The sequence below is a fragment of the Dendronephthya gigantea genome, unplaced genomic scaffold, assembly GCF_004324835.1.
Source record: "Dendronephthya gigantea isolate DGI-Jeju-01 unplaced genomic scaffold, DenGig_1.0 000001F, whole genome shotgun sequence".
NCBI lineage: Eukaryota > Metazoa > Cnidaria > Anthozoa > Malacalcyonacea > Nephtheidae > Dendronephthya > Dendronephthya gigantea.
The window spans coordinates 2,138,303-2,165,529 of record NW_021163011.1 but is presented as its reverse complement, the minus strand read 5'-3'; the positions used below and the strand labels follow the sequence as shown (position 1 = coordinate 2,165,529).

Sequence of the window (27,227 nt, the reverse complement as noted above, 5' to 3'; positions counted from 1 at the left end):
GTGCCGTGCGTGTAATAACCTTCCAGGCTTCCACGGTTCCACCTGAGGCGAAAAAGGCATCTTCGCTTTCACAATTTAAACGTAGTATCAATTGTATCATCACCATGACTTAAGATCAACGAGAATAGTTTGAAAACCAACAACCCTTCTGAAAACCAACAAAGAATGTTGTGTAAGTCTAGCGAGGTTAAATAAATTTTTAGATAAATAAATAACTTACAATGATTAGTTGGGCTATGACCTATGACGGTGATTGTGGAAAAAAAATATAGATGGAACTGGAAGCAAGCGCCTTAATATTTTGCAATTAAACAGGTAAGTATAGGGTGACAATGAGATATTCGTCCCCCTCTCCACTCCAAAAACTGAGGGACGCGTGACGCCCCCCAGGATTGACGCCTTTGAATGGGTGCCGGTTTTGCAGAAAAGCAATGACAAGATATTCAGCTCCGGGTTCGTGGCTCCGGGTTCGCGAACCCGGAGCTGGCTCCGGATTCGAGCGAACCCGGAGCTGGAGTGGCTAGTTTTCAAACAAACCGATGTGGCCGCTTCGCTTTTAATGGAAATCGAAAAATTTAAAAAGGCCATTCTTCTTTGTTATATTATCAAGAACATGGCCTAAATTGAGAGTTTTATTTCATTTACTTTGCTCGCAATAGCTCCGTAAAGTTGGCTATTTTTTTTGGAAAGTTGACTGGTCAGCGGCACGGGCGACCGCCAGGCTTTATAAAAGTTCGATTTACTAGCTTTACGACGAGTTTTTGTAAAAACTAAAAGATGGCCATTCGAGAGAAAGCTTATGAGAATATCCTTATAGTTCTAACCTTCTTCTAGCTTGCGAAACCACGACAGGCAACTTCTGCAAAGTCTAGCCGTCTGATTTCATGCACGTACCCGTGGCATAAATTTAATCCCTTCGCGATGGCAACTAACCCGGTTTCTGCAAATTTTCGTTTTTTCACATTGGTTTATTGAACTGTAAATGTCATATCATCAACGCTAACAATTATTTGAGTACTCTAAGCAAAAAATATCTCTTCTACCTGTGATATGCTACGGAAACAACACCGTCAAACAAGTGTACACAAAGCGGCTCAAATCGACGAACGGCCATTGCATGTTAAGTACGCTTTTCATCACCGAGATTTTTTCGCTGATTTCTTCGCTAATTCGACTTTAAATAAAATTCTAAAAGATGGCCATTTGAGATTTACATTCATACTCTTCCACCACAAAGATTTGAGGTTCTAGGACTCGTATCCAGTGAGCACAACTCCTGAGAGTACAAGCCGTCAGAATTCGGTCACGACCCGACATCATTAACATTACAACCCGGTGGACACAACCGCCGTGTTTAAAGCAAATTCACGCTTTTGCGGACAACGCTGGTAAATCATAAACCCCATATTATTATTGTTAGCCATCATTCGAATGCTTTACGCTAAAAATATCTTTTCTTCTCGTACTACACGGCGCAAACAGCATCGCTAAACCATGGTCTTAAAAACGGCTCAAGTTCTCAAACGCTAGAAATAAGTCAAGTAAGCTGAACATCACTCGGATTGTTTCGCGTATTTCGTCGCTGTTTTGACTTGATATAAAATTCTAAAAGATGGCCATTTGAGATTTATATCCATACTACACCATGAAAGTTTTATAGGGCTTTGGGATTCATATTCAGCGCCAACAACTCACGAGAATACAAACTTTGTTGACAACAAACTCACGGGCGATGATAATTCACATTGTTTTGATCTCAGGGAAAACCCATCAGGAAGATCGGGTGATACTCGGGTAGTAGCGCCTTTACAACGATGTGTTCTTGTGTTTATTTACATACACGTTTTTTACCGCGTGCTTTTGCGTTTAATAATTTTTAAATTTGATTTTACGAAAATACGAGTGCTTTCCTGTAAACATTAAAACTTGGAACGCTTGCTGGTTATGAGCATGAAAACAGCAATATTGGATTCGTCGTCTTCCAAAGTTGAACCAAATTTAGCGTCATCAAAGCTGGTCAATTTCTGTGGTTATTTCGTGTTGATCATCTGAGAAAAATGCGTTTTCGTTGTAAACTGTAATAACAGCTCGCCCTATAACGTGACCAAGAAAATTAGCCATACCGCATTGGTCAGCTTTTGCGTCAATGCATTCAGGAACGGGAAGATGTTCATCTTTACACTTCGTAATTTTTTCTCCCTCACATTTATTTCTCCTTGAACTGTAGAGTGAATTTTTCGGATTTTTTCGACGTTTAAAATCAAATTTAAAAATTATTAAACGCAAAAGCACGCGGTAAAAAACGTGTATGTAAATAAACACAAGAACACATCGTTGTAAAGGCGCTACTACCCGATTATCACCCGATCTTCCTGATGGGTTTTCCCTGAGATCAAAACAATGTGAATTATCATCGCCCGTGAGTTTGTTGTCAACAAAGTTTGTATTCTCGTGAGTTGTTGGCGCTGAATATGAATCCCAAAGCCCTATAAAACTTTCATGGTGTAGTATGGATATAAATCTCAAATGGCCATCTTTTAGAATTTTATATCAAGTCAAAACAGCGAGGAAATACGCGAAACAATCCGAGTGATGTTCAGCTTACTTGACATATTTCTAGCGTTTGAGAACTTGAGCCGTTTTTAAGACCATGGTTTAGCGATGCTGTTTGCGCCGTGTAGTACGAGAAGAAAAGATATTTTTAGCGTAAAGCATTCGAATGATGGCTAACAATAATAATATGGGGTTTATGATTTACCAGCGTTGTCCGCAAAAGCGTGAATTTGCTTTAAACACGGCGGTTGTGTCCACCGGGTTGTAATGTTAATGATGTCGGGTCGTGACCGAATTCTGACGGCTTGTACTCTCAGGAGTTGTGCTCACTGGATACGAATCCTAGAACCTCAAATCTTTGTGGTGGAAGAGTATGAATGTATATCTCAAATGGCCATCTTTTAGAATTTTATTTAAAGTCGAATTAGCGAAGAAATCAGCGAAAAAATCTTGGTGATGAAAAGCGTACTTAACATGCAATGGCCGTTCGTCGATCTGAGCCGCTTTGTGTACACTTGTTTGACGGTGTTGTTTGCGTAGCATATCACAGGTAGAAGAGATATTTTTTGCTTAGAGTACTCAAATAATTGTTAGCATTGATGATATGACATTTACAGTTCAATAAACCAATGTGAAAAAACGAAAATTTGCAGAAACCGGGTTAGTTGCCATCGCGAAGGGATTAAATTTATGCCACGGGTACGTGCATGAAATCAGACGGCTAGACTTTGCAGAAGTTGCCTGTCGTGGTTTCGCAAGCTAGAAGAAGGTTAGAACTATAAGGATATTCTCATAAGCTTTCTCTCGAATGGCCATCTTTTAGTTTTTACAAAAACTCGTCGTAAAGCTAGTAAATCGAACTTTTATAAAGCCTGGCGGTCGCCCGTGCCGCTGACCAGTCAACTTTCCAAAAAAAATAGCCAACTTTACGGAGCTATTGCGAGCAAAGTAGATGAAATAAAACTCTCAATTTAGGCCATGTTCTTGATAATATAACAAAGAAGAATGGCCTTTTTAAATTTTTCGATTTCCATTAAAAGCGAAGCGGCCACATCGGTTTGTTTGAAAACTAGCCACTCCAGCTCCGGGTTCGCTCGAATCCGGAGCCAGCTCCGGGTTCGCGAACCCGGAGCCACGAACCCGGAGCTGAATATCTTGTCATAGAAAAGCAGAATAATTTCGGTGAATCATCGCAGGCTCAGGGTACGAGATTGCCTCTCCCGAGGAATAAATGTTGCGCAATGTTACGTTTTATGTGCTACCACTACACACTGAACTACCAGAGAAGAAATATTTCACCTATAATCCTGGTCAATTAAATGATTTAATATATCGGCAAAAATGAAAGAAATTACATTTTATTATGATATCGTGTGTCCGTTTGCTTATGTCGCTAGCCGTTTGATTGAACGTTTAGCTGAAAGGAATGCTGCAACTATACGTTGGATACCAGTGCTACTTGGTTTGTATGTTATAAATTAAAATTCTAATGCTTTGGTAATTTTTAGAATCAGCCAATTTCTGTTCAGCTCCACTACTGCAATACTGTTCCACTAAGCTGTAAAAACAAGGGGAAAGGGCTATCACTATTAGAATGGACCATAGTTGATTAGTTGTTGCCTTGTTGGTACTTGGTAGTGGTCTTGGTAATTGGTAACAGACTAATGTCTCTAGAACATTAATTCAAGATGAGATCATTAGCATTCCTGAGTTAAAGTTGGCTAATGAATTAAGCCAATTAAAACAGGGAAAGGAATAACAAGGCTGTGTACCATTGGGAGAGAATTGAGACACACATACCTGTAATATTGACGATAACGAAAAAGATGGCGGATGTACATTTTACCAGAATGCACTGTGGTCAGAAATTGTTTGAAAAAGCGAATTAAAGTTTTTTGAAGGACAGATATAAGAAAGGAGGTTATTTTCTTCATTGTGTTAAAATTTCATATCATTAGGTGATTTTCTTCAGATGCTTTGTTAGTCATTTATGCTTGATGCTTGCAATGCATTGTGGTAAAATGTACATGCTGCCATCTTTTTCGTTATGGTCAATTGTGAAGGAGAATCAGTTTTGATGTATATATATATATCTTTTGTTTGTTTTGTTCAGGTGGTTTATACAAGGAAAATCATTCACAATCACCTATGCTGACTAGTGGTGATGCTAAGAAAAAAGTAATGAGTGAGGGTGAGTGTTGGTAATATTTTAGGCATCCTACCATTTAACTTTTGACTTCATGTGTATTACTCTATTAATATTCTGTTTACGGCTTTCTTAAAGATATGAAAAGATTATTTAGTCGTTACAATGTGACAATCAATGCTCCTATATCACCTACAATGAATTGTCTGTCTGCAATGAGGCTACTGGCTGCCACGCCCGATAGCAGTACCACAAATATAAGACAGGAATTGAGTCATGCCTTCTTTTCTTCACACTGGGTTGAAAGTAAAGGTACACATTACACAATTGTTTAAGTTGTGACAGTGTTTTATAATAAAAAACCCTAAATATCTATGTTCGCCAAATTGTTTTCATACCAAATTATGTTTGACAATATGCAATTGTGGAATAATGTAATATTATGTGCACAATATATGCACTACATGTTCACATTTCTAGGTAAATTTCAATTGAATTGGAATCATTAGTTCAGAATCGATGGTCCTGCATGTTACCAAAAATTGTGTCAATAAATCTCTGTATCTGTATTATTAATTATAGATGATTAATTGTTTGGCAAAATTGAAATATCTGAAAATATTCATAGCATATGGATTCCATATTTGTGATCTCCCGTTGATTTTGATAGAATTTGTTGCCATTTTCTCTTAAGTATCAGAATTAATTGATAATAGTAAAATATATCTATATATATACAGACATAACAAGTAGTGATGTACTCCAAACTATGAGCAATGCTGTTGGTTGGAATGTTGATGTGGAAAAAATAATTGAACAGAGAGGAAAAACATTATTATGGGAGAATACAAAAGAAGCTTTAGATAATGGTGCTTTTGGTGTACCTAGGTACAGTATAACAGATTAATGGTTCTACAGCATCTTGATCGACTTAAGTAATATAATGGGGGTTCAGATTTTACTGAGATTGAGCCATGTAATTGTTAGCTGAAGATGATATATTGCCTGAGAGGTAACTGTGTAGGTAGAAATGTTTTCAGCTTGACTGCCCATGCTGGCATTCAAACATAAAATTAGCATAATTAGGGTAAATTACATTGTACAGTACATTAATACCATCCAAAAGGAAAACCTTAATCAAGAAGCTTTTCAAAAAGGAACTCCTATGACTTAGCCTGACTAGACAGTAACACATTGATTTGCTTTTGTAAAAGTTTTGCCGTTTTTTATCAGCTTTCTTGTAAATGAAAAGTTGTTTTGGGGTGTGGACAGCATGCATTTTGTGGAAAAAGAACTGGGAAATGTCAATGCTGCTCCACTAAGACTGGTGCAACCACCATCATCACAACATTCAGCAACTCTCACTATCTACTATGATTTGTCAAGTCCTTGGAGCTTTATAGGATCTACACAGGTATTGCATCTTTGATCTATTTAATTAAGAAAATATAATTGACATTGCATTATTCTGCTAGTGTAGGTAAAACTCCATAATGAGCGTATGATATATGTATAATTTCCCCCTTCCTTAAAGATCGCCAATTTGATAAGCAGTTTGAAACCAGTCAACATTAAAGTGGAATATGTTCCTATTGTCGTTGGATCCCTATTTAAACAGATTGGCACACCAGTTGTAAGTTTAAAGAAGTTAGTTTTTCGTAATCTTACAGAAATTATTTTCGTAGGGCAGTATATTGATAGGTAATATGTTTGTAATTGCACTTCAAATACCGTATGTTAAAAGAAATCCGTATTTTAGGTGCCAATGAGGCATTTGAGCCCAGCCAAACTGGCGTATCTGACGAAAAGTTTGCACGATTGGTGCGACTACCATGGCATAACAGGTTTTCGGTTCCCATCAAATTTTCCATTAAGGACAGTTCTTCCAATGCGTGTTTTACTGGCAAGTGATGACTCGGATCGCGAAAGGCTGCTAGCCATTCTTTGTAAGTTTTTCTATAAAGTCATCACTGCCAAACATTGCCATCGGTGTTTATTTCACGAAATAGTGAATGACATATGTGATACTATTACGATTGTTTCTTGAATTTATTGATAACTCTTGTATGCAAGGAAAGGTCTTTTCCTCATTCAAGCATCTTTTGCGTTTTGTTCGGTGTTTTTCCTCCATTAGACAGGATGCCTTAAAAACTGGGACCTTCGATGGATTTTTTGATATTACAATACATATGTAACGATTGAGATTCGAGATTCCAATTTCAGTAGCTACAATACATGTCGCTTGAACATTTTCACCAATATTTTGAATTTTAAATCAGTTCAACTAAATTAACTGGTTAAATTTTTTTCGACCTTTTTTGAACAGACAAGGCAGCTTGGGTTGATGACAAAAATATTGGCGATGAAGAGGTAAGTTTTCTATATGTGCGATGTGCATGTCTACTACGCAGTACGCATACTTGCCACTGTAGGAGTTAGATCAGTTCAAACTAGTTTAACTTCACATTTTAATACGAAACGCCCAAGTTCCTTGACAACGGTAGGGGATATTAAACTCCAAAAAGACAAACCAATGTTATTCAATTATTAAAAATCTCTTGGCCTTAAGAAGTTCAGGTATTCGGACTTCGGAGGAGAATGTCGCTATACATATATATATTTCTGTATTATGTAGACTATAGTTTTGGTATAAGGACATGCATGCGGTAGTATATATATATATATATATATATATATATATATATATATATATATATATATATATATATATATATATATATATATATATATATATATATATATATAATATTTCCACACGTTAAAATATATTCCATGCAACTTTACAGATTGTACGAGAGATATTACAAAGTGCTGGTTATGATGCGGATGAACTGTTGAATAAAGCCCACAGACAAGATATTAAAGATCAGCTAAGGGCGAATACTGACAGGTATAGGGAATTTGTATGTATATATGAAAGTCGTTAAACTTACCCGCTCAGAGTTGCACAAAAACTGCATGTACACGGGGGTTACCACGCGTGAGGAAGGTTTACTTTGAATGAGGGAAATAGCTTCAAAGTTGAACACTCTAATAAATCGCATGCATGTACCAAAAACCCCAATATTACATTATACTGGTTAGCACTTGACGTCAATTGAGGAAGGTTTTCAAAATTTAAAATACTTTACTACCCAGAGGAAGTTCATCGAACTCTTTTTGAAACCGCAAACCCGCAAACACAAAAGTAAACAGTGTATCGGAGAGAACATTTGAAAATAGCCCTGTTCATGCAGTTTTTAATTGTTTTTAATGCACCGTTCAGTTTATCGCGTAAAATTCAAATCATGCATGTTCACAACTTTCCATAGGCAAGAAAGCCCACAGAGTATCGTTTATAAAATGCATACTCTTTTCTATTCAATCACATGCAGAGCCATTAGTGTGGGAGTTTGCGGTGTTCCTAGTTATCAGGTCGATGGTGGTGCTGTGATCTGGGGTCAAGATCGCCTAAACATTGTTGCAGACTTACTCTGTGGTTGGAAGGATCCAGTGCAGCAATGCAACAGCAAGTTGTAGAAACAATTTTACAGAGAATATACACCAAAATGATGCCGTTGTATAATTAATTTGAACATAGAAACAGATTATATATAGTAGTGGAAGAAGAGTTCAGTATATACGATCCTAAAATTTTAAATGTTAAAAATCGTTCTTTTATAGTCACTCATCACAGATGTACCATGCCGTAAATGTCCTTGAATTTCCGTGCATATAGAACTAATATAACTTCCATAATTTCCATCTGGTATAACAATCTATAGCAAATGATGTTTGCGGAGTATATAGAAGTGTACTCAGCTGTATAAAATACCATTTTTGGTGCAAAGTTTTAATTTAGTTTTAAGTTCTAATTTAAATATCCCTCAGGCTTCTTCCAAGGTTGCAATAAAGTACGCAAGAACCTTTATCGTTTCTGTAAATTTTTAACATTTGCTTTTCACGGTGCGTGCATGTGTTGTATAAAGAAGTTTACCCCCGGAAAACCCGAAATTTTCTGCTATTATAATTATATTGCTATTATAAAACTTCTGTTTTGAAGATCAATGGAACTCCATTAATATTCTTGCATATTTAAGTGGTTGCGTTTTTTTTGGGACACCCTGTACAGGGTGTCTCAAAAATACCGAAAACTATTGAAATCACCCATAACAATGCAACTGTTAGAGTTTGAATGCCTAAGCACTCTGTTGGGACCCACAGGTGTATAAATGTTTGCCATACGCATTTTTATGCATGCATATGATGCAGTAAAATTTGCTTGTACGCAAAAATGATATTTATTAACAATATTTACAATTTACAAACATGGATAACAATATTTAAACGTGCATCTCAAGGACCATGACACGACATGTCCCCTTGAGTAATAGTTCTCGTTTTTTTGAGACACCCTGTACAGGGTGTCCCAAAAAAAACGCAACCACTTAAATATGCAAGAATATTAATGTTGTTCGGGTTTGCACCATAGTTCAGCTAAAATGACTTTTAGCATTGTAAATGAAGGATTAAGAGCCATTTTCAATTCCCAGAGGTGCTTATCTAATGCGCTTTAGAGCTGTATTAATGTTCTGCATATTTAAGTGGTTGCTTTTTTTTTGGGACACCCTGTATAACAGCCCAATGGTGTTTAACAGCCCTTGCTTGTATAACACAGCCAATAAAATCATTTAGGTTACTCGTGATTCAGTTTCGAATGTTGAGGATGGAAAGTTTCGCATCGCTGAACATATCATTGCAATATCATGCAAATTACTTGCTCAGGAGTTTGCATGCAAGGTCGTTATCGTTAAAGCGTGTCGCCATTATCGGGCTGCACTTGATGAATGGTATGATGAAATTTACATGCGTTGTTAATATACTGGAACTATAATTCTGGTTGCAGAAGGTTTAAGCTGTCTATATATATATATATGTATATGCGAAACTGTTGTAGTGATGAATGACAACCAGTAACTGAGTAAGTCTGTTTATTCTATTTCTTCTAGACTTGCAATATCAAGTTCGTTCATTCATATATAATATACTGATATAACAAATCTTTATTGTTGTAATTCTCCTTGGATGGTTTTCTCTATTGCTCGAATTATCGAGGAAATGACTGCATTGTACTGAAAAAAAACAACTAATATAATATATATTATAGGCAAAAGCATTTTTATAGTCTGTTGTCTTGTCATTTATTTGAGCAGCAAATCCACTGCATGAAGGCAATGCACCACGGCTTCATCAATAGCCGACTATATTTCATACGTCAGAAGTGAATTGGATCCAACAAAATTGGATCGTGTGAAAAGACCTTTACACTTCACAAAATAAAATGAATAACATATTTATATATAAATTTATACAACTCAAGCACCATGACCTTCGTGTTTGAGGGTAGCCAGCCTGACGATTTGTCCCGTCATGCTAATATTTTGGTGTTCATTGACTGTGAAAACAATAAATTTCTAAAGAAATGAATAATTATAATAACTCGAAATTTACATAGCCGGACAAAATCGTCAGGCTTGCTACGCCACACAAATCTTAAATTTTTGTATTTAGCATTTTCGTTGTGTTAATCCACACGGAAAAAAATTCGCAAAACAAGTCATTGAAATTTTAACAATAGGTGATTTAAATATAGTTATGGGGTTTGGGGGCCTCCAGTATGGCTGTTGTCAGTTACCAAATCTGATTGATCGAAGTACAGACAGTTGAAAAAAGATGGATGATAAAGAAATTAAGAAATAAAGATTTAAAAATGTTTTAAATGCGAATGCTGTTATTGCAAATTTAGTGTAAGTTGCTGGCTCTCGATCGTACGAACCGAGGAATGAAATAGGAACCAACCGAGGCATGCATTTAAACTATTACCAATAAATGTATTTGCCTGGTAATATTCTTTCAGTGCAAACCCCTCGAAAACCTTTTGGATTCGAGAACTGACGACAACAAATCGAGTGAGCCGTGTTTACGTAGGCCATGAACGTATGCAAACTGCAACCCCCCTACAACCTGGCGAATTTATTGACCTTTTTTGCTACGTTTTTTCAATATATTTTCAAAATTTATACTTTGCTACCTTAAAAGACAACGTTTTTTCTTTTTATTGCCAGTGAATAGAAAGAGCTTCTATAAAGTTGGCTACTTATACGTAGTACTTTTCTGATAAGAGGCAAAAACTGTCTGCCATTATAACTTGCAAAGATATAGATTCGTTGACAAACGACGAATTTTATTTGTTTATCACTCATGTGTACATGCACGTTAAGTTAATTGGATCGTCTTGAAATTTTTTATTTTTTTTAAAGCCAAAATTCCACTCTTATCGCATTACCCTTATCTCCGTTGGACGACCAACGTTGCCCAAGGTAGATCGAGCCTCGCCCCCGCCTCACCATTTAAGGTCTGTTCACACCAACTAATTTGGTCGGATCCAATTCACTTCTGATGGATGTTTTATAGTCTGTTGACTTGCAATGTATATATGGGCAACAATTCCACTAAAACCAACGCTGTCCTGCTTTATTAATAACAAACTTAATTCCGTACGTCAGAAGTGAATGCTTTTTACGGGGTGGGTGCCCCAAAATTTCAGCCAAAATTAAAACTTGCACGAGAGCATGCCGCATTACTTATTATTAAAGCAAACCATTCGTATGAAATGAAAGGGATCACAAAATATAAACCGAGATTTAACAAAGCGAAAAATGGACTTTGAAGTATTGAAACCGAACAATCACATGCTATTAGGATGACCATCACTGTTAGGATGACCACACCACTACAGGATCTTGTTATTTATTTCAAAAGTTTACTTAGTTCAAAGTCTATTTTACGCTTCGATAAATCTCGGCAACCAGGCTCATGTGAACAGCCCTTTTGTTAAGGTATACAAAAATAGTATTATAAGAATAAAGAACAATAAGAATTAAGAAATATTAAGAATAAGAATTAAGAGTATTAAGAAATAAGAATATAAGAATAATTGAAAAGTAATCGGTTTCACAAACTTTGTTGCCAGCGAATTGAGCCAAAAGCGCAGCCATTAAGCAGGACCGGTTCGTAACAAATCAGTAGTAATATATAAGTATACTACTACAGTAGTTGTAGTTTTATAGTGGCCCTACACGACGATGAGCTATTGGTTATGGCATTGCACGGTTTATTTATTTTCAGGTTGAATATAAGACTGTTTATAGAGGTGGTTTATACAGGATGCCACAATACGACGAATCACGCGATGAAGAGGGGAATCACCTCTTACCCGTACTTGATAAATCTTTGCAAAATGAAAGCTCTAAGAGTCACAATGCAGACGAAAGAGACGGGAAACATTTACTATCGTAAGTTTATTGATATTTCAGATGTAAAACGCAATTCTATCGTTATTGTCATATTCAAATCTCGATAAATTGTGTAGGAAGGTAGAGAAGACAATTCATCAACTTTTAAGCCTGGTATACACCGCTTGCTCATCACAACCCGCGACTCAAACTCACCAATATAGATTGTTGCCATTTGTGTAGAAAATTCATGAACTGTCAGAAATTGATATAATGATAATGAATGCCGATTGTTGTGTCTAACGTCGGCTCTTGGGCTCATGTGCGGGGTGCCGAACCAAAATTTCAGACTTCCGAATATTACATAATATGGGAAAATAATTAAGCTGACGTTTTTAAAATAATTTTTGTCATACCCCCAGGCATAATTTTCTTATCACCTGTGTGTAAACATTAGCATGTAAATCTGACTCTGAAATGTATAGGCATTTCAATCGGCTGTTAGATATTACAGCGTTCTTTCCATGAATTTTATTTAGATCACGTATAACTAACTATACTGCCAACAAACTCTGCGGCGCAACGCGGTGAAAAACACGTATATACAAGACCTTTTATAGCCGCGGGAACTCTCTACCTCCTTTCTACACCGATATTTAGCTCCCGCCCATCGATTTTGAGACCCTGGGAAATTTTTTCACGTCTTTCACACTGATAATTTAATTTTTTAGAGGATATCAATGTGCTGTGTTGATCTTTAAGTTCTGTGTTGGCGCTGGTTGGTTTTCTCTGCCTGCTGCTTTTCAATTTTCAGGTGTTTTGGTGGGTAAAAAATGGCTTGCTTTCATTGATGAAAAAGTTAGTTACAAGTCAAAAAATTTTCGTTACTTTCTTATAGACAAAGGTCTAGAAAAGTAAAGAAATAGAAATCTTTATAAAATTGAAATCCCTTTCATAAGCTGTAATTGCATCTTTTCGCCAAAAAGAATCGATGGGTCCATGATATGATTACAACGACAACTTTCCAATCACACATTCAATTTAAGAAACATTAAACTTTTACTGTTTCAGAAACTCTAAATTTTTCTTTTTTCGTGCGGGTGTATATGTACTACGAACCATTGAACACAATTCTTCGAGACATTTCGCTGTTATATGGCGATTCTTGTTATTCATTGTGGCATGTGTGTTATTTATGTAGGTTGGTGTAATTCTAGTTTGTGTTTGTGGGGGTCTTACGATATTTGGAATGCAACGATTAGTTACAACTTCATGGGAAGTTGCTCGAAGGTATATATGATCTATATCAGTTTAATTTCGACCTATAACTGTTCCCTGTCTGATAGAAGTTGCACTATAGACCATTTCAGCTTGCATGCAAATTAACTCATTTCAGATGTTGTGATCATGGAATAGCCACAGGCACGCCGCAATAACGATAATTGGGAGATATATTTGTATATTCGAGTTTTGCATTATTGTTTTTTTTTTTAAATCGATTGTTTTTATGGTCTGTGAACTTGAATATATGATTATATGTATGATCCCCGGATCCCCCCCCCAATTACCGATCTTCCGGCGTCCCTGAATAGCCAATAAAACTAAACCATTTCAGACCATGTGATTTGAAAAGGTCTATTGCATGTGAGAAGCAGATAAAGATTAATTCGCCCATATATTTTCTTTGACGAATTTTTTTCCTAGTTATATTAGTTAAGCTCAGAAAGAAAATGAACGTTTCAACCGTGAACCATGCACCCTATATTCGTCTTGCGTGGCGTCGATAAACGTTTTCTTGTGTGCATGTTTACTTACTCCTGAACGCTTTTAGCAGATATCATACCACAGAATAATTATAATTACGATTTCGTGAATTGTATATGTCTTCTAAAAAGGAATTTATAACCTAGTCGGTTTCCATTTATTTAATTCACTCGCAGGCACTGTACATATAATTACACTTTTTTTCAGAAACGGAACTGAAACTGCCTTTTTTGGGGACATTGGCGCAGCTTGTGGCAAGTTATTAAACGAAAGATGGGAACAGATTGGAAGGTTATATATTTCTATGATTTATTACAGACATATAATTATGATAATGTATAAGTATGTATACACCATGCATGCATGCGACAGCTATAGAGACAGTGCAGTTAATTGGGGAAATTGCATGTTGGCCAATTTCATTAAGTTTCATTTTTGTTCACACTTAAATTTTATTCATGTTAATCAGACTTTCACACATCACAGAATTGTTTTTTTACTTAATAATTTGCCAATAATATTGTTGTGAAACACTTTCCACAAAATGGAAAAATGCAACTAACTTTGGCAAAAAATGTTCGTTTAACTAATGAATTGTGAACGTTACATCACTAACTCATTGTGCGAATAACTTTTGTACGGATTAGAAGAATGAAAGTTTTACTTAACATACAGCATTGTTATATAGGTTGGTTGTTGATATTTTTCTCTTGATTGCCTCATTTTCTATGGTATGCGCAATTATTCTATTCGTCGCACACATTTGGAAACAGGTTTGTCGCACATGTCAATTTGAAACCTCTTACTTCTTTGTCGACGCAAACATTTAACCGTAGTTCGAGACACTCTGAACTTCTCATTGCCAAAAAGAAAGCCCATGCGTACCAGTACTTTTCAATCCAATCCAATCTTCGTCGTGAAAGCTTGATTGGAAAAAGAGATTTCATCTCAGATCACCTTTAAGTTATACGTGTCCCGCCCATCACTGCCACGCTATTGAGCGGCAATTTAGGAAGCCTACCCATGCACCTAACCTTGCATGTGGACTTTTGTCACTGCATGTCTTTATTGTGGCCCCGTACGAAGTTATAATTCCGGCCCTGTAAATCTAATCGGCGATTTTTTTGGTAGGCTTTCAAGGAACAAAATATAATCGAGCTGGAAATAATCGTTTGGGTACTCATTGTTTATTTTATCCTTTTACCCACAATCTTCATACAAAGACCGGATTTTCTGGCATGGTTTTCGTTAATTGCCAATATATTTGAAGTCATTACGATTGTCTCTTTGATGGTTCACATATTTTCAAAAACATCGAACTTCAAAGTAAACAACACAGTGACATGGTCAAAGCTGCCGTTAACTGTAGGAATGGTATTCTTTGCGTTTGAAATCGCACCATTTGTAAGTATATACTTTTGTATCCGTACTTATTATATTTGAGGACGAATCATAGCTACCTTAATTATATTATCTGCGCAGGATCGAGAACGATGTTCACTTTAATAAAACGGAATAGAAGGGCTATTCACATGAGCCTCGGTTACCGAGATTTAACGAAGCGTAAAATGGACTTTGAGGTATTGAAAAAAGTAGATAACACGATTCTGGTAGTCGTGTTATCATCCTAACAATAGCATGTGATTGTTTTGTTCCAAACAGACTTTTTTAAATACCTCATATGCATAGTCCATTTTACATGCACTTCGTTAAATTTATAGGTAACCGGGCTGGTGTGAAAAGCCCGTAAGGCTACTATCGTAATATCCGTAAGATCTTTTTTTTCTTTTAAAGATTCTTTCAGTGGAAAATAAGACGAGAAAACCGAGACAGCTGCCGCTTGTTATAAATGTTATCATGATTGGTGTTTCGTGTACGTACGTTTTTGTTGGAAGTATTGGATACGTTTCGTGTTTTCCGGAATGTCAAGATAGCATTATTCTTAATCTGCCCAATTTTTGGTACGTTTTTTTCAATATATGATTAATTTATCGCTTTACTACCTTGTAAGGCAATATTGCTAGTCCATAGAAAGAACTTTAAAAGGTTCAATGCCAATCACGAGCCTGTTTCAAACGTTGTTGTTAAACGCGTTTGGCACGCGAGAACTCATCGAGTAGCACATGCAACGTTTGAAACTTCCCTTATAATGGTCCATTATATAGCATAGGCTGGTTGCATAGCTTCAAGCTGAAAATTAAATCAAATGCCTAATGTATGATACTATTATATGTAGCCGCAAAATGCCGATTGCATGGCTTCCCCTGCTCGCCCCCGTAAGTAAAGGGCATAGGCATTGTCATGCAGTACAGGGTATCCCAAAAAAGTCCCCCTATGAAATGAAGCGTTTGTTGGAATTTGAATGCATGATCAACGCAGGACACCCTTGTCCCTGTATAGGGGCAGCTTTCCCCGCGGCAGGCGCCCTTGGGTGGAGTATATACATTAACCAACCTAGCCAATCACAATATGACGACTTACAATATATTCATGATATATTGCAACAACATTAAAACGTGGAATATTTTTTGTAAACAACATAGCCGTTTATACAAATTCAAGCCTGCATGTTTCATCGAGGGCGTACCGTTTATAACGTAAACTAACGCGTGACCAGTTGAACGAAAATAGTGATGTAGGGACTTCTGTTGAAAAGAATGTAAAATTGTAAAAGCTGGGCGTGGCGGGAGCAGCCCTAGCTGTGCTACCATGCATATTTAACGTATCATACATTCACAGTTTAAGTTGCATGCATGTGGCAGTAATTATATAATGCGTCTTCTTCGTATTATAACCAGCTATTAATATTTTTCAAAATAGTGCGGCTTCCAATTTAAGGTAAAATGAATGAATCCTGTAACAACTATTCGGCTATTCCCGCCGCCCACTTATATAAGATTGCTTAGTACGGTCACCCCTTGAGGGTGGTATAGCATGGTTAAAATGTGATGAAGTATAAACATGCAGACCAGTTATTTTATGCGTTGTTTTTCAGGTTTTATTCAGTTTGCAAAATTTTAATGGGCTTGGCTGGTTGTGCAAGTATTATCCTTTCGAGTTATGTTGCGTATGAGACTTTCGCGCCCATATTGAAATCTCAAGTTCCAGAACATCAATTTCGTCTCATTTCGCTTATGTTCAGGACCCTGTTGTTGACATTTGCAGGTAACAACAATTATCGTTTGTTTTTTATAAATAACCTTAAGAAATTTGAATTGCTGCTTCATATTGGCCCGATTTATCCCCGAGCCGGTGCGGAGCACCGTGCGAGGGTACTAATTCCGCCCGGAGATTAGGAATTACACCCGGAACCCGGGAGAACATAGCAGAATCCAAAGTCGCCCAAATGTCATGGACGTTCAATGGTCATGGTACTTGTGCGCACGCGCAAAATTTGAACGAGTGACGACTGGTAATTAGCAACTTGCTGATTGGCTAAGACGAAACGTTCGTGTTTCAGTGAAAAACGTCAGCAATTTAACTGTCATTTAAATATTTAACAGTTATTCTGCGAACTCGAGTCGTATATGAGCTGATAGCCGACGACTCGGGTAGCGCCGAGTTGGCTATCGGCCATATACGACGAGAGTGAGACTGTTTTATTATATACACAAACTTTGTCGCCCTTTCGGTGCATTTTGGTGTGCTATTATCAACTAAAGCTTGGATTGGGTCTATTCACTCAACTCCCCAAATCTTTCGGCCATTTTGTTTACTTTAGCTTTCTCTACTAGACAGATATGAGCTAATATCTGTCTAGTAGCCAACCAATGAGATTGCAGCATACCTCATATCTGGCGCTTGTGTATATAATATATATATATAATTAATATATATAATATACTATATATATATAATATATATACACGTATTAAAAAAAGTTATAATGGTTGTCTACACACAGAGAAACGCCACACAGAGTTGTTGCAGTTGTAAATTTACTGGCTTGTTGCAACTTGTCAACAGGTTGCAACAAATCAGTAAAAACACTTGCAACAAGTCTGTTGAATTCAGGCCTGTTGCAATTTGTTATTGACAAGCTTGTTGCAACTTGTTCCTAACAGGCCTGTTGCAACCTGTTATTGACAAGCTTGTTGCAACTTGTTCTTAACAGGCCTGTTGCAACTTGTTATTCTCAAGCTTGTTGCAACTTGTTGGAACAACTTGCAGCAAACCCGTGATTGACAACTCTTGACAAGTCTGTTACAACACCGTGCAACGGCATTGCTGAAAGAACAAGCTTGTTGCAACTTGTTCTTAACAGGCCTGTTGCAACTTGTTATTCTCAAGCTTGTTGCAACTTGCTGGAACAACTCGCAGCAAACCTGTGATTGACAACTCTTGACAAGTCTGTTACAACACCGTGCAACGGCATTGTTGAAAGAACAAGCTTGTTGCAACTTGTTCTTAACAGGCCTGTTGCAACTTGTTATTCTCAAGCTTGTTGCAACTTGCTGGAACAACTCGCAGCAAACCTGTGATTGACAACTCTTGACAAGTCTGTTACAACACCGTGCAACGGCATTGTTGAAAGAACGAAATTGTTGCAACTTGTTTTGAACGCGTAATGATTTAATATCAATGGTTTACAAATTTAATGTATGGCAAGTATATATATATTTATTATTTTGGGGAGTATGAGTGAATATATGGAGAGTTGAGTGAATAGAAATCCAAGCTTTAGTTGATAATAACAAACCAAAATGCACCGAAAGGGCGACAAAGTTTGTGTATATAATAAAACAGTTATTCTGCTCACTCTCGTCGTATATGGCCGATAGCCAACTCGGCGCTACCCGCCTCGTCGGCTATCAGCTCATATACGACTCGAGTTCGCAGATAACGGTATTGTGAAATTTGTAAATTATTATGATTTATACAATGTTAAGACTAATGGCCTCGTGTATATAGTCATGACTGTATGAATGGACGTCAAGGATATTGGCTTTTAGTTTTTAACTGTTGTTTTTGCCAGATATTTTACATAATTATTTGACCTATGTTATGGTTTCCGCGTGTTCCTGTTATATATAAGTTCGTCGATTGTAAAGCGGTATAATTTGTTGAGATTACCTATAATACTATATATTCAACTTAGTGGTAACATAAATTATGCATTTCATAAAATTCCCTGTGCATACAATATCCACTAATATAGAAACCTTAATCTGGTTCACAGTTAGCTACTACAAGGCTATTATAACTTTATAACCATGAAAAACACCACGGAAGGTTTTAATTTTAGGAATAAAGTCAAGGTAAGAACAGTTGTAGGTGGTGATAATTATGTATTATCTTTAAACAATATGCGGTAGATTGATTCTGTCGCTAACTTCAATCATCTACCAGTTGCGACACCCGTAAAAGAATTGATAATTTATGTCATTGAGTCATATTTAGATAGATAGATATAGTGATAGACAATGTATTAAAGCATTCTAGCATTTCGAGAACATATTTATGTTATATATATATACAGACTTATTGAAAGGCAAATTTATTCTGTGAGAATGTATTCGTTATTAATTGATTCATACAGCTCATTACCAAACATTCAGCTAATTAGTGAAGTAAAATTCGAACTTTTATTTGGCTAAGAAAGCCCGGAAACATTTTTAAAAAGACGGACACCTCTCAAGTTGTGAAGTAGTTTGTTTATAGTTCTGTGTCGGTAATTCAGTAACCTGAATAACTACCCCCCCAATTTCATCACAAAATTTGCAAATTCATTCAAACAGACAATGTAGACCTACAATGTAACGAGATTTCTCAACTTTCAATTTCAAATTGACAAAATTATCCAAAATTGTTTTGTCCGGATACAGAGAAAAAGACAAAGCTCTTTCACAAAAGATTGGCAGTGTGGTAATCACTCTTTGTTCAAATATTTTTTTACTTTCCTGGAGTAAAGGAAATGAAATCTTGTTTTCAGCCACCAGCAAAGAGAAATGTGTTGTTCTTTGAACTGCAGATGCCAGAATTTATTTTTATAAGATGTGAGCATTTCAACGGTATAAACATATCCAAATCTCACCGGATTTTTTATTCAGTCCGACATTCCTTGTCTTTTTCCATTCATGTCTTTTTAAATAAAAGTTGAGCATGCTAAAACAAATCAAAGGTCCAGAAAGAAATTGTTTTGCAATTGCTGACTCGTTCCCTGCGCTCGTTCGTGAGCAATATTCACTTCACACGCACTTGAAATTGCGAAGACAAAATAGAGACGAAAAATCTATTTGTTATATAAACATTTATCTATATTAACGCCGCCACTGTCAATCAGGTATGCTGGTTCAGGTTGATTGGTCCGAAAATCAGATAGCATGACATTGACTGGTCAAAGTAAAGTAATTATCGGGCAGCGCTTTGTAATGCGATAAGATTCAAATTTTGAGTAGATTTTGAGCAGTTATACCATATCATCCTTCAATCTTCATGCTTCATATGCTTTTGGAATTCGCCATGCATCTTTTGTTCAAGAAGCGTGTTACGTTAAAATTGTGCAGATCACTGGAGGTACTTATACCAGTGATCCAGAGAACATTCATTATACAATTACTTGATGGTTTCCGTGTTTGTTTAACTCGAGCAACATTCGCAAGTGTTTGGATCAGATCATCCAAACACGGAAACCATTAAGTAATTGTTTTATAAAATAACAAACCATAATAAATTTGTTTTTAAATTCTCGCGAAATTTCCGTGTTTGGATGGCCTGATCCAAACACGGGCTTCAACCAATCAGAACACACGTTAAATACATGTTATTTTATAATTTGATTTCTTGTCAACTGATCAACAACTCATTTCCTTGCTGCCGCGTTTGACTTCGGAGCTCAAAATATGGCTCGGTTTTATAAATTGAATAATTTTGTTCGAATCCGTCTGCTGTCTCATTTTATCGTCATTGGATCCACATTTGGTATGTTCAGTAATGAATATCATTAGCTATGTCCATGCTGATTTGCCTCAGATGTAGTGTTTTATGCAAGAATAGGAACAAAAACTATTTTATCTGTCGTTACTAAAGTCCTGTTTTCACTCGACTGGATTTTTTGGCACGACACAGCCTAAATTGGTACCCGTGGCCGTACCAGCGGATGAAATACGGTTAAACTGGTTGTAAAATTGAGAAACAATTCCTCTATGTGGGCTGTAAACTGTACTATATATATCATCTATAGTTAGTCGCGTTTTTGTGAAGTATCCACGCACTGGGTGCTGGTTTCAAGAATAAGGAATGCCGTTTGACGTTAATTACGGCTAACGAAATTTTTATTATTTTTTAAACCCACCCTAGGAGTCATTATATGTTTATTATATACAAGACGAACTCTGCAATGGGAAGATGCAATGGATAGCTCTATCACTGAGTTCTAAACTGTTCTTCCTAGAGGTCCAGTAAGGATCATCTCTTATTGATCCAGTGTTACTACAGGAGGAAACGTGAACTAAACTAACTTTATTTATACTGGATAGCTCTATCAGTTCTAAACTGTTCTTCCTAGAGGTCCAGTAAGGATCATCTCTTATTGATCCAGTGTTACTACAGGAGGAAACCTAAACTAAACTTTTCTTTTTGTACAGGATAGTTTCAATACAAGATGCAATATAATTGTGTAATTGTTTTCCTTTCCAGTTTGTAAGAAGCCGCTTGGTGTACAAGATGACAAAATTATTAAAAACGGACAGCTGACGGCTGATTCCTACAAACAATATATGTACATAAGTAAAATGGGTGCTTCACACAGCACAGAGCCAAAATACGGACGTTTGAACAACAAGCTGGCGTGGTGTGGTTTTCGTCCGTCTAAACGCTATCGTCCAATCTGGTATTTCCAGATTGATTTTCGTCAGTTGGTTTATGTTACTGGTCTGGCCACGCAAGGATTTGTGAATATTTTTCCCTATTACGTCAAAACCTAGCTTTAGTTCTTCATGTATTTATGAAAAACGTATTTCTTTGCTTAAACATTTGCACACTAACGAAAAAATAAATAAAACGACAAGAAAATCTAAATTGAATATTTAAACTTTGCTAACCAAAGCTGTTGTGTAGTCAACACTCAAAGTGTATGAGTTTTCTACCTTATCATTAGTCGGGTCTGACCATGTTTTCCAGTCAGAACTAAAGCTAAGTTTATAGGTTTTGACGTAATAGGGAAAAATATTCACAAATCCTTGCGTGGCAAGACCAGTAACATAAACCAACTGACGAAAATCAATCTGGAAATACGAGATTGGACGATAGCGTTTAGACGGACGAAAACCACACCACGCCAGCTTGTTGTTCAAACGTCCGTATTTTGGCTCTGTGCTGTATGAAGCACCCATTTTACTTATGTACATATATTGTTTGTAGGAATCAGCCGTCAGCTGTCCGTTTTTAATGATTTTGTCATCTTGTACACCAAGCGGCTTCTTACAAACTGGAAAGGAAAACAATTACACAATTATATTGCATCTTGTATTGAAACTATCCTGTACAAAAAGAAAAGTTTAGTTTAGGTTTCCTCCTGTAGTAACACTGGATCAATAAGAGATGATCCTTACTGGACCTCTAGGAAGAACAGTTTAGAACTCAGTGATAGAGCTATCCAGTATAAAAAAAAGTTAGTTTAATTTAGGTTTCCTCCTGTGTTAACACTGGATCAACAAAAGATAAAAGATTTCATCTTCCCATTGCAGAGTTCGTCTTGTATATAATAAACATATAATGACTCCTAGGGTGGGTTTAAAAAATAATAAAAATTTCGTTAGCCGTAATTAACGTCAAACGGCATTCCTTATTCTTGAAACCAGCACCCAGTGCGTGGATACTTCACAAAAACGCGACTAACTATAGATGATATATATAGTACAGTTTACAGCCCACATAGAGGAATTGTTTCTCAATTTTACAACCAGTTTAACCGTATTTCATCCGCTGGTACGGCCACGGGTACCAATTTAGGCTGTGTCGTGCCAAAAAATCCAGTCGAGTGAAAACAGGACTTTAGTAACGACAGATAAAATAGTTTTTGTTCCTATTCTTGCATAAAACACTACATCTGAGGCAAATCAGCATGGACATAGCTAATGATATTCATTACTGAACATACCAAATGTGGATCCAATGACGATAAAATGAGACAGCAGACGGATTCGAACAAAATTATTCAATTTATAAAACCGAGCCATATTTTGAGCTCCGAAGTCAAACGCGGCAGCAAGGAAATGAGTTGTTGATCAGTTGACAAGAAATCAAATTATAAAATAACATGTATTTAACGTGTGTTCTGATTGGTTGAAGCCCGTGTTTGGATCAGGCCATCCAAACACGGAAATTTCGCGAGAATTTAAAAACAAATTTATTATGGTTTGTTATTTTATAAAACAATTACTTAATGGTTTCCGTGTTTGGATGATCTGATCCAAACACTTGCGAATGTTGCTCGAGTTAAACAAACACGGAAACCATCAAGTAATTGTATAATGAATGTTCTCTGGATCACTGGTATAAGTACCTCCAGTGATCTGCACAATTTTAACGTAACACGCTTCTTGAACAAAAGATGCATGGCGAATTCCAAAAGCATATGAAGCATGAAGATTGAAGGATGATATGGTATATCTGCTCAAAATCTACTCAAAATTTGAATCTTATCGCATTACAAAGCGCTGCCCGATAATTACTTTACTTTGACCAGTCAATGTCATGCTATCTGATTTTCGGACCAATCAACCTGAACCAGCATACCTGATTGACAGTGGCGGCGTTAAATATAGATAAATGTTTATATAACAAATAGATTTTTCGTCTCTATTTTGTCTTCGCAATTTCAAGTGCGTGTGAAGTGAATATTGCTCACGAACGAGCGCAGGGAACGAGTCAGCAATTGCAAAACAATTTCTTTCTGGACCTTTGATTTGTTTTAGCATGCTCAACTTTTATTTAAAAAGACATGAATGGAAAAAGACAAGGAATGTCGGACTGAATAAAAAATCCGGTGAGATTTGGATATGTTTATACCGTTGAAATGCTCACATCTTATAAAAATAAATTCTGGCATCTGCAGTTCAAAGAACAACACATTTCTCTTTGCTGGTGGCTGAAAACAAGATTTCATTTCCTTTACTCCAGGAAAGTAAAAAAATATTTGAACAAAGAGTGATTACCACACTGCCAATCTTTTGTGAAAGAGCTTTGTCTTTTTCTCTGTATCCGGACAAAACAATTTTGGATAATTTTGTCAATTTGAAATTGAAAGTTGAGAAATCTCGTTACATTGTAGGTCTACATTGTCTGTTTGAATGAATTTGCAAATTTTGTGATGAAATTGGGGGGGTAGTTATTCAGGTTACTGAATTACCGACACAGAACTATAAACAAACTACTTCACAACTTGAGAGGTGTCCGTCTTTTTAAAAATGTTTCCGGGCTTTCTTAGCCAAATAAAAGTTCGAATTTTACTTCACTAATTAGCTGAATGTTTGGTAATGAGCTGTATGAATCAATTAATAACGAATACATTCTCACAGAATAAATTTGCCTTTCAATAAGTCTGTATATATATATAACATAAATATGTTCTCGAAATGCTAGAATGCTTTAATACATTGTCTATCACTATATCTATCTATCTAAATATGACTCAATGACATAAATTATCAATTCTTTCACGGGTGTCGCAACTGCATGGTAGATGATTGAAGTTAGCGACAGAATCAATCTACCATGCCATTTTGTGGCCAGAATACATAATTCCAAGAATATTGTTTAAAGATAATACATAATTATCACCACCTACAACTGTTCTTACCTTGACTTTATTCCTAAAATTATAACCTTCCGTGGTGTTTTTCATGGTTATAAAGTTATAATAGCCTTGTAGTAGCTAACTGTGAACCAGATTAAGGTTTCTATATTAGTGGATATTGTATGCACAGGGAATTTTATGAAATGCATAATTTATGTTACCACTAAGTTGAATATATAGTATTATAGGTAATCTCAACAAATTATACCGCTTTACAATCGACGAACTTATATATAACAGGAATTAACACGCGGAAACCATAACATAGGTCAAATAATTATGTAAAATATCTGGGAAAAACAACAGTTAAAAACTAAAAGCCAATATCCTTGACGTCCATTCATACAGTCATGACTATATACACGAGGCCATTAGTCTTAACATTGTATAAATCATATATATATAATAATTTACAAATTTCACATTACCGTTAACGTTGCTCTGTTCAGCTTTTTCCGGTAGAAAAGTCAGCAGAAATACCACAAATAACCAAGTCATCCTAGCCTAAGCAAGCAAAAAGAAACAGAAACTATTTCTGGCTTTCTGCTGCCTTACTTTGCCGTTATAATGTACACGTTCGTATCGATACAGTGGCCCAAGGCCAAGATCTCTCGTGGCTAACTATTTTTTTGAAAAAATGTTTCGAAAACACAATATGAAATGTGGAATCAAATAACAGAAAAAAAACACTGGGAAGAGTTTAAAATATTATCAAAAGGAACAACTGGTTCATAATCCTTGAAATGGTAGGAGTCTATTTTGTTTATTTCCACTTCGAGGTTTCTTTCGTGTTTGCTGTACGAATACATTTTATGAGCTTGGTACAGTGTGTCGTTTTGCTCGGTTTTGCGAAGACGTGACCGACTATTTAAGGCTTTACATCATTGTTTTAACTTCAAAAAGAGTTCTTAAAAGTGTATTTTGGAGTTTTAATATAACAAATATCATTCTAAAGGTTTATAGAGTCGACTGCAATCACTGCATGAATTTAATAATCGAAAAACAACATTCGACGTTCACTGCTTGGTTATTTATATTATTTGTGCTGTTTTGATGTTTTGAAGGTTTAGATATAATGGAGTATTAACTCTCACTTAAACTGTGAAAGTCTATAACTTAATGCAACGGAAAGCAGCAGGTAAACGGGTGATTTCACTTCACCTTTACGACTGTATTTGTTTCCGAAAAATTTGAAACATCAGCTATCGGCTTTACATTTAGGACATTTCATAATATTGAAGGTTAGGTCTGGCTAGCTCAGGAAATATTTTGCTTCGTTTGAAATGGCGAGGGGTTGCTGCATGCATGTATTTCTAGTACTAGAGAACTATATAGAAGACGAACTATCTTTTCGCTTGTCCAAGTTCGTCAGACGAATGATCCGTCTCTAGTATAAATCGGGCCATTCTGGTTATATTTTGTATAATTTATTCACGTAGAATTTTGGGTAGTAATAATTCCATGTTCATGCATTAAATACTAAATATACAGGTATAATACCCTATAGGATTAAAATTAGGATAGTATAGATTTTACATTATGTTTATGGTTGATTAAATCTAACCCTCATCCTAACCAAACCTCCGGGATTAAATACGTGTAAAAACCTTTTCCAGCAGACAGTTTTGCGAAATATAAGAGAAAACACACAAGACACAATATTCAAGGTGATATTTCGACTCTATTTCAAAGTCAAAGTCACTGTCAAACCCGACTGTGAGATAAACGTCATTATATCATCTCATTATATATCTATTGTTTGAATCAGTTGCATTCGATGGTTTAAATATAATTGCCGGGAAAACTAAGCAAAAGATAACAAATGTTAATCTTAAAAGAAATAATTTTTTGTTATTTTACTATTTACCCCAAAACTGAATTTTACCATCAAGCATTTAAGTTTTTAATCATTTGGAAAATTCATATATTTTACTATACTTTCTGGTTTACGTTGCAGCTGCTTTTACAGCAAGTATTCCGCAACTTGGTAATGTTATTTCTTTGGCTGGATCGTTCGTGACAGGAACGATTGGTTTTCTCCTGCCTGCCGTGGCGCACACTTTACTCCTTTACAATCAACTATCAAGATTTACCATTATCACAAACGTTATATTCCTATTGTGTGGACTGTTTGTTCTTTTTGCAGGGGTGTACACCTCTATAGTAGAGATTGTTGAAGATTTTTAGGAGAATTTAGGTAAACGTCATACTGCTCATACACACGTGGGGTATTCACGATTTACGCTACGAGCTTTGCTAAAGGCTTAGCTGACATTGCCAGTGTCCAGCAGATTTGAACCCCTCTCGTGCAAAACGGACCGCGAAGCCAAAATTTTTATAGAAAATTCCATTCACACGTACTCATAATTGGCAAATGACAGTCAACATTAGAAGATAATGATGTCTATATAGCCGAGGTGAACATTTCTGTATGGCGGAAGTTTTTCATCTTACCAACTACCAAGGCGGGTTTCAGGCATGCAGCAGAAACTGTTACGATTTACCCGTCAAATCATTCGCAGAAATTATTTAATTTTAGGACAACTGGACATGTGCCTATTTTTTACTTGAATTTATTCTCTAAATTTAAATTACTTAAATTAACCAACAAGCTGATGATGCTGTTCCAATGAACAGTAAAATCATCTAGCATTACTATTGGGCAGAGTTG

The 27,227-nt window shown here is 36.2% G+C and overlaps 2 protein-coding genes across 3 annotated transcripts; both read left to right on the top strand.

The window, feature by feature from the left end:
• The first annotated feature begins 3,805 nt into the window (after positions 1 to 3,805).
• On the top strand, positions 3,806 to 8,616 carry LOC114526489. Of its 2 annotated transcripts, none has more exons than XM_028548106.1 (10): positions 3,806 to 4,015; positions 4,667 to 4,744; positions 4,838 to 5,011; positions 5,440 to 5,587; positions 5,933 to 6,113; positions 6,234 to 6,332; positions 6,459 to 6,645; positions 7,026 to 7,069; positions 7,507 to 7,610; positions 8,095 to 8,616. In XM_028548106.1, exons 1-10 carry the CDS (start codon positions 3,895 to 3,897, stop codon positions 8,237 to 8,239), a joined length of 1,281 nt encoding a protein of 426 aa, XP_028403907.1. In that variant the 5' UTR covers positions 3,806 to 3,894; the 3' UTR covers positions 8,240 to 8,616. The 2 variants fall into 2 exon arrangements, with proteins under 2 accessions (XP_028403907.1, XP_028403916.1); XM_028548115.1 differs by having other exon boundaries at positions 3,888 to 4,019.
• Positions 8,617 to 9,470: 854 nt separating this feature from the next.
• On the top strand, positions 9,471 to 27,214 carry LOC114529092 (proton-coupled amino acid transporter 1-like). The gene is made up of 10 exons (XM_028550839.1): positions 9,471 to 9,680; positions 11,888 to 12,054; positions 12,726 to 12,816; positions 13,196 to 13,284; positions 13,966 to 14,049; positions 14,447 to 14,531; positions 14,890 to 15,162; positions 15,553 to 15,719; positions 16,754 to 16,923; positions 26,514 to 27,214. The coding sequence occupies exons 2-10, from the start codon at positions 11,927 to 11,929 to the stop codon at positions 26,741 to 26,743; spliced, it is 1,317 nt and encodes a 438-aa protein (XP_028406640.1). The 5' UTR covers positions 9,471 to 9,680; positions 11,888 to 11,926; the 3' UTR covers positions 26,744 to 27,214.
• Positions 27,215 to 27,227: the final 13 nt, after the last annotated feature.

What these genes read in the sequence shown, in the direction of transcription:
- LOC114526489 (XM_028548106.1), top strand. Translation starts at nt 3,895, where the DNA reads ATGAAAGAAATTACATTTTATTATGATATCGTGTGTCCGTTTGCTTAT. An exon ending in ACACTGGGTTGAAAGTAAAG is followed by an intron (nt 5,012 to 5,439) that starts GTACACATTACA and finishes ATATATATACAG; the next exon opens with ACATAACAAGTAGTGATGTA. An exon ending in AAAATATTGGCGATGAAGAG is followed by an intron (nt 7,070 to 7,506) that starts GTAAGTTTTCTA and finishes GCAACTTTACAG; the next exon opens with ATTGTACGAGAGATATTACA.
- LOC114529092 (XM_028550839.1), top strand. Translation starts at nt 11,927, where the DNA reads ATGCCACAATACGACGAATCACGCGATGAAGAGGGGAATCACCTCTTA. An exon ending in CGTTTGAAATCGCACCATTT is followed by an intron (nt 15,163 to 15,552) that starts GTAAGTATATAC and finishes TTTCTTTTAAAG; the next exon opens with ATTCTTTCAGTGGAAAATAA. An exon ending in CCTGTTGTTGACATTTGCAG is followed by an intron (nt 16,924 to 26,513) that starts GTAACAACAATT and finishes TTTACGTTGCAG; the next exon opens with CTGCTTTTACAGCAAGTATT.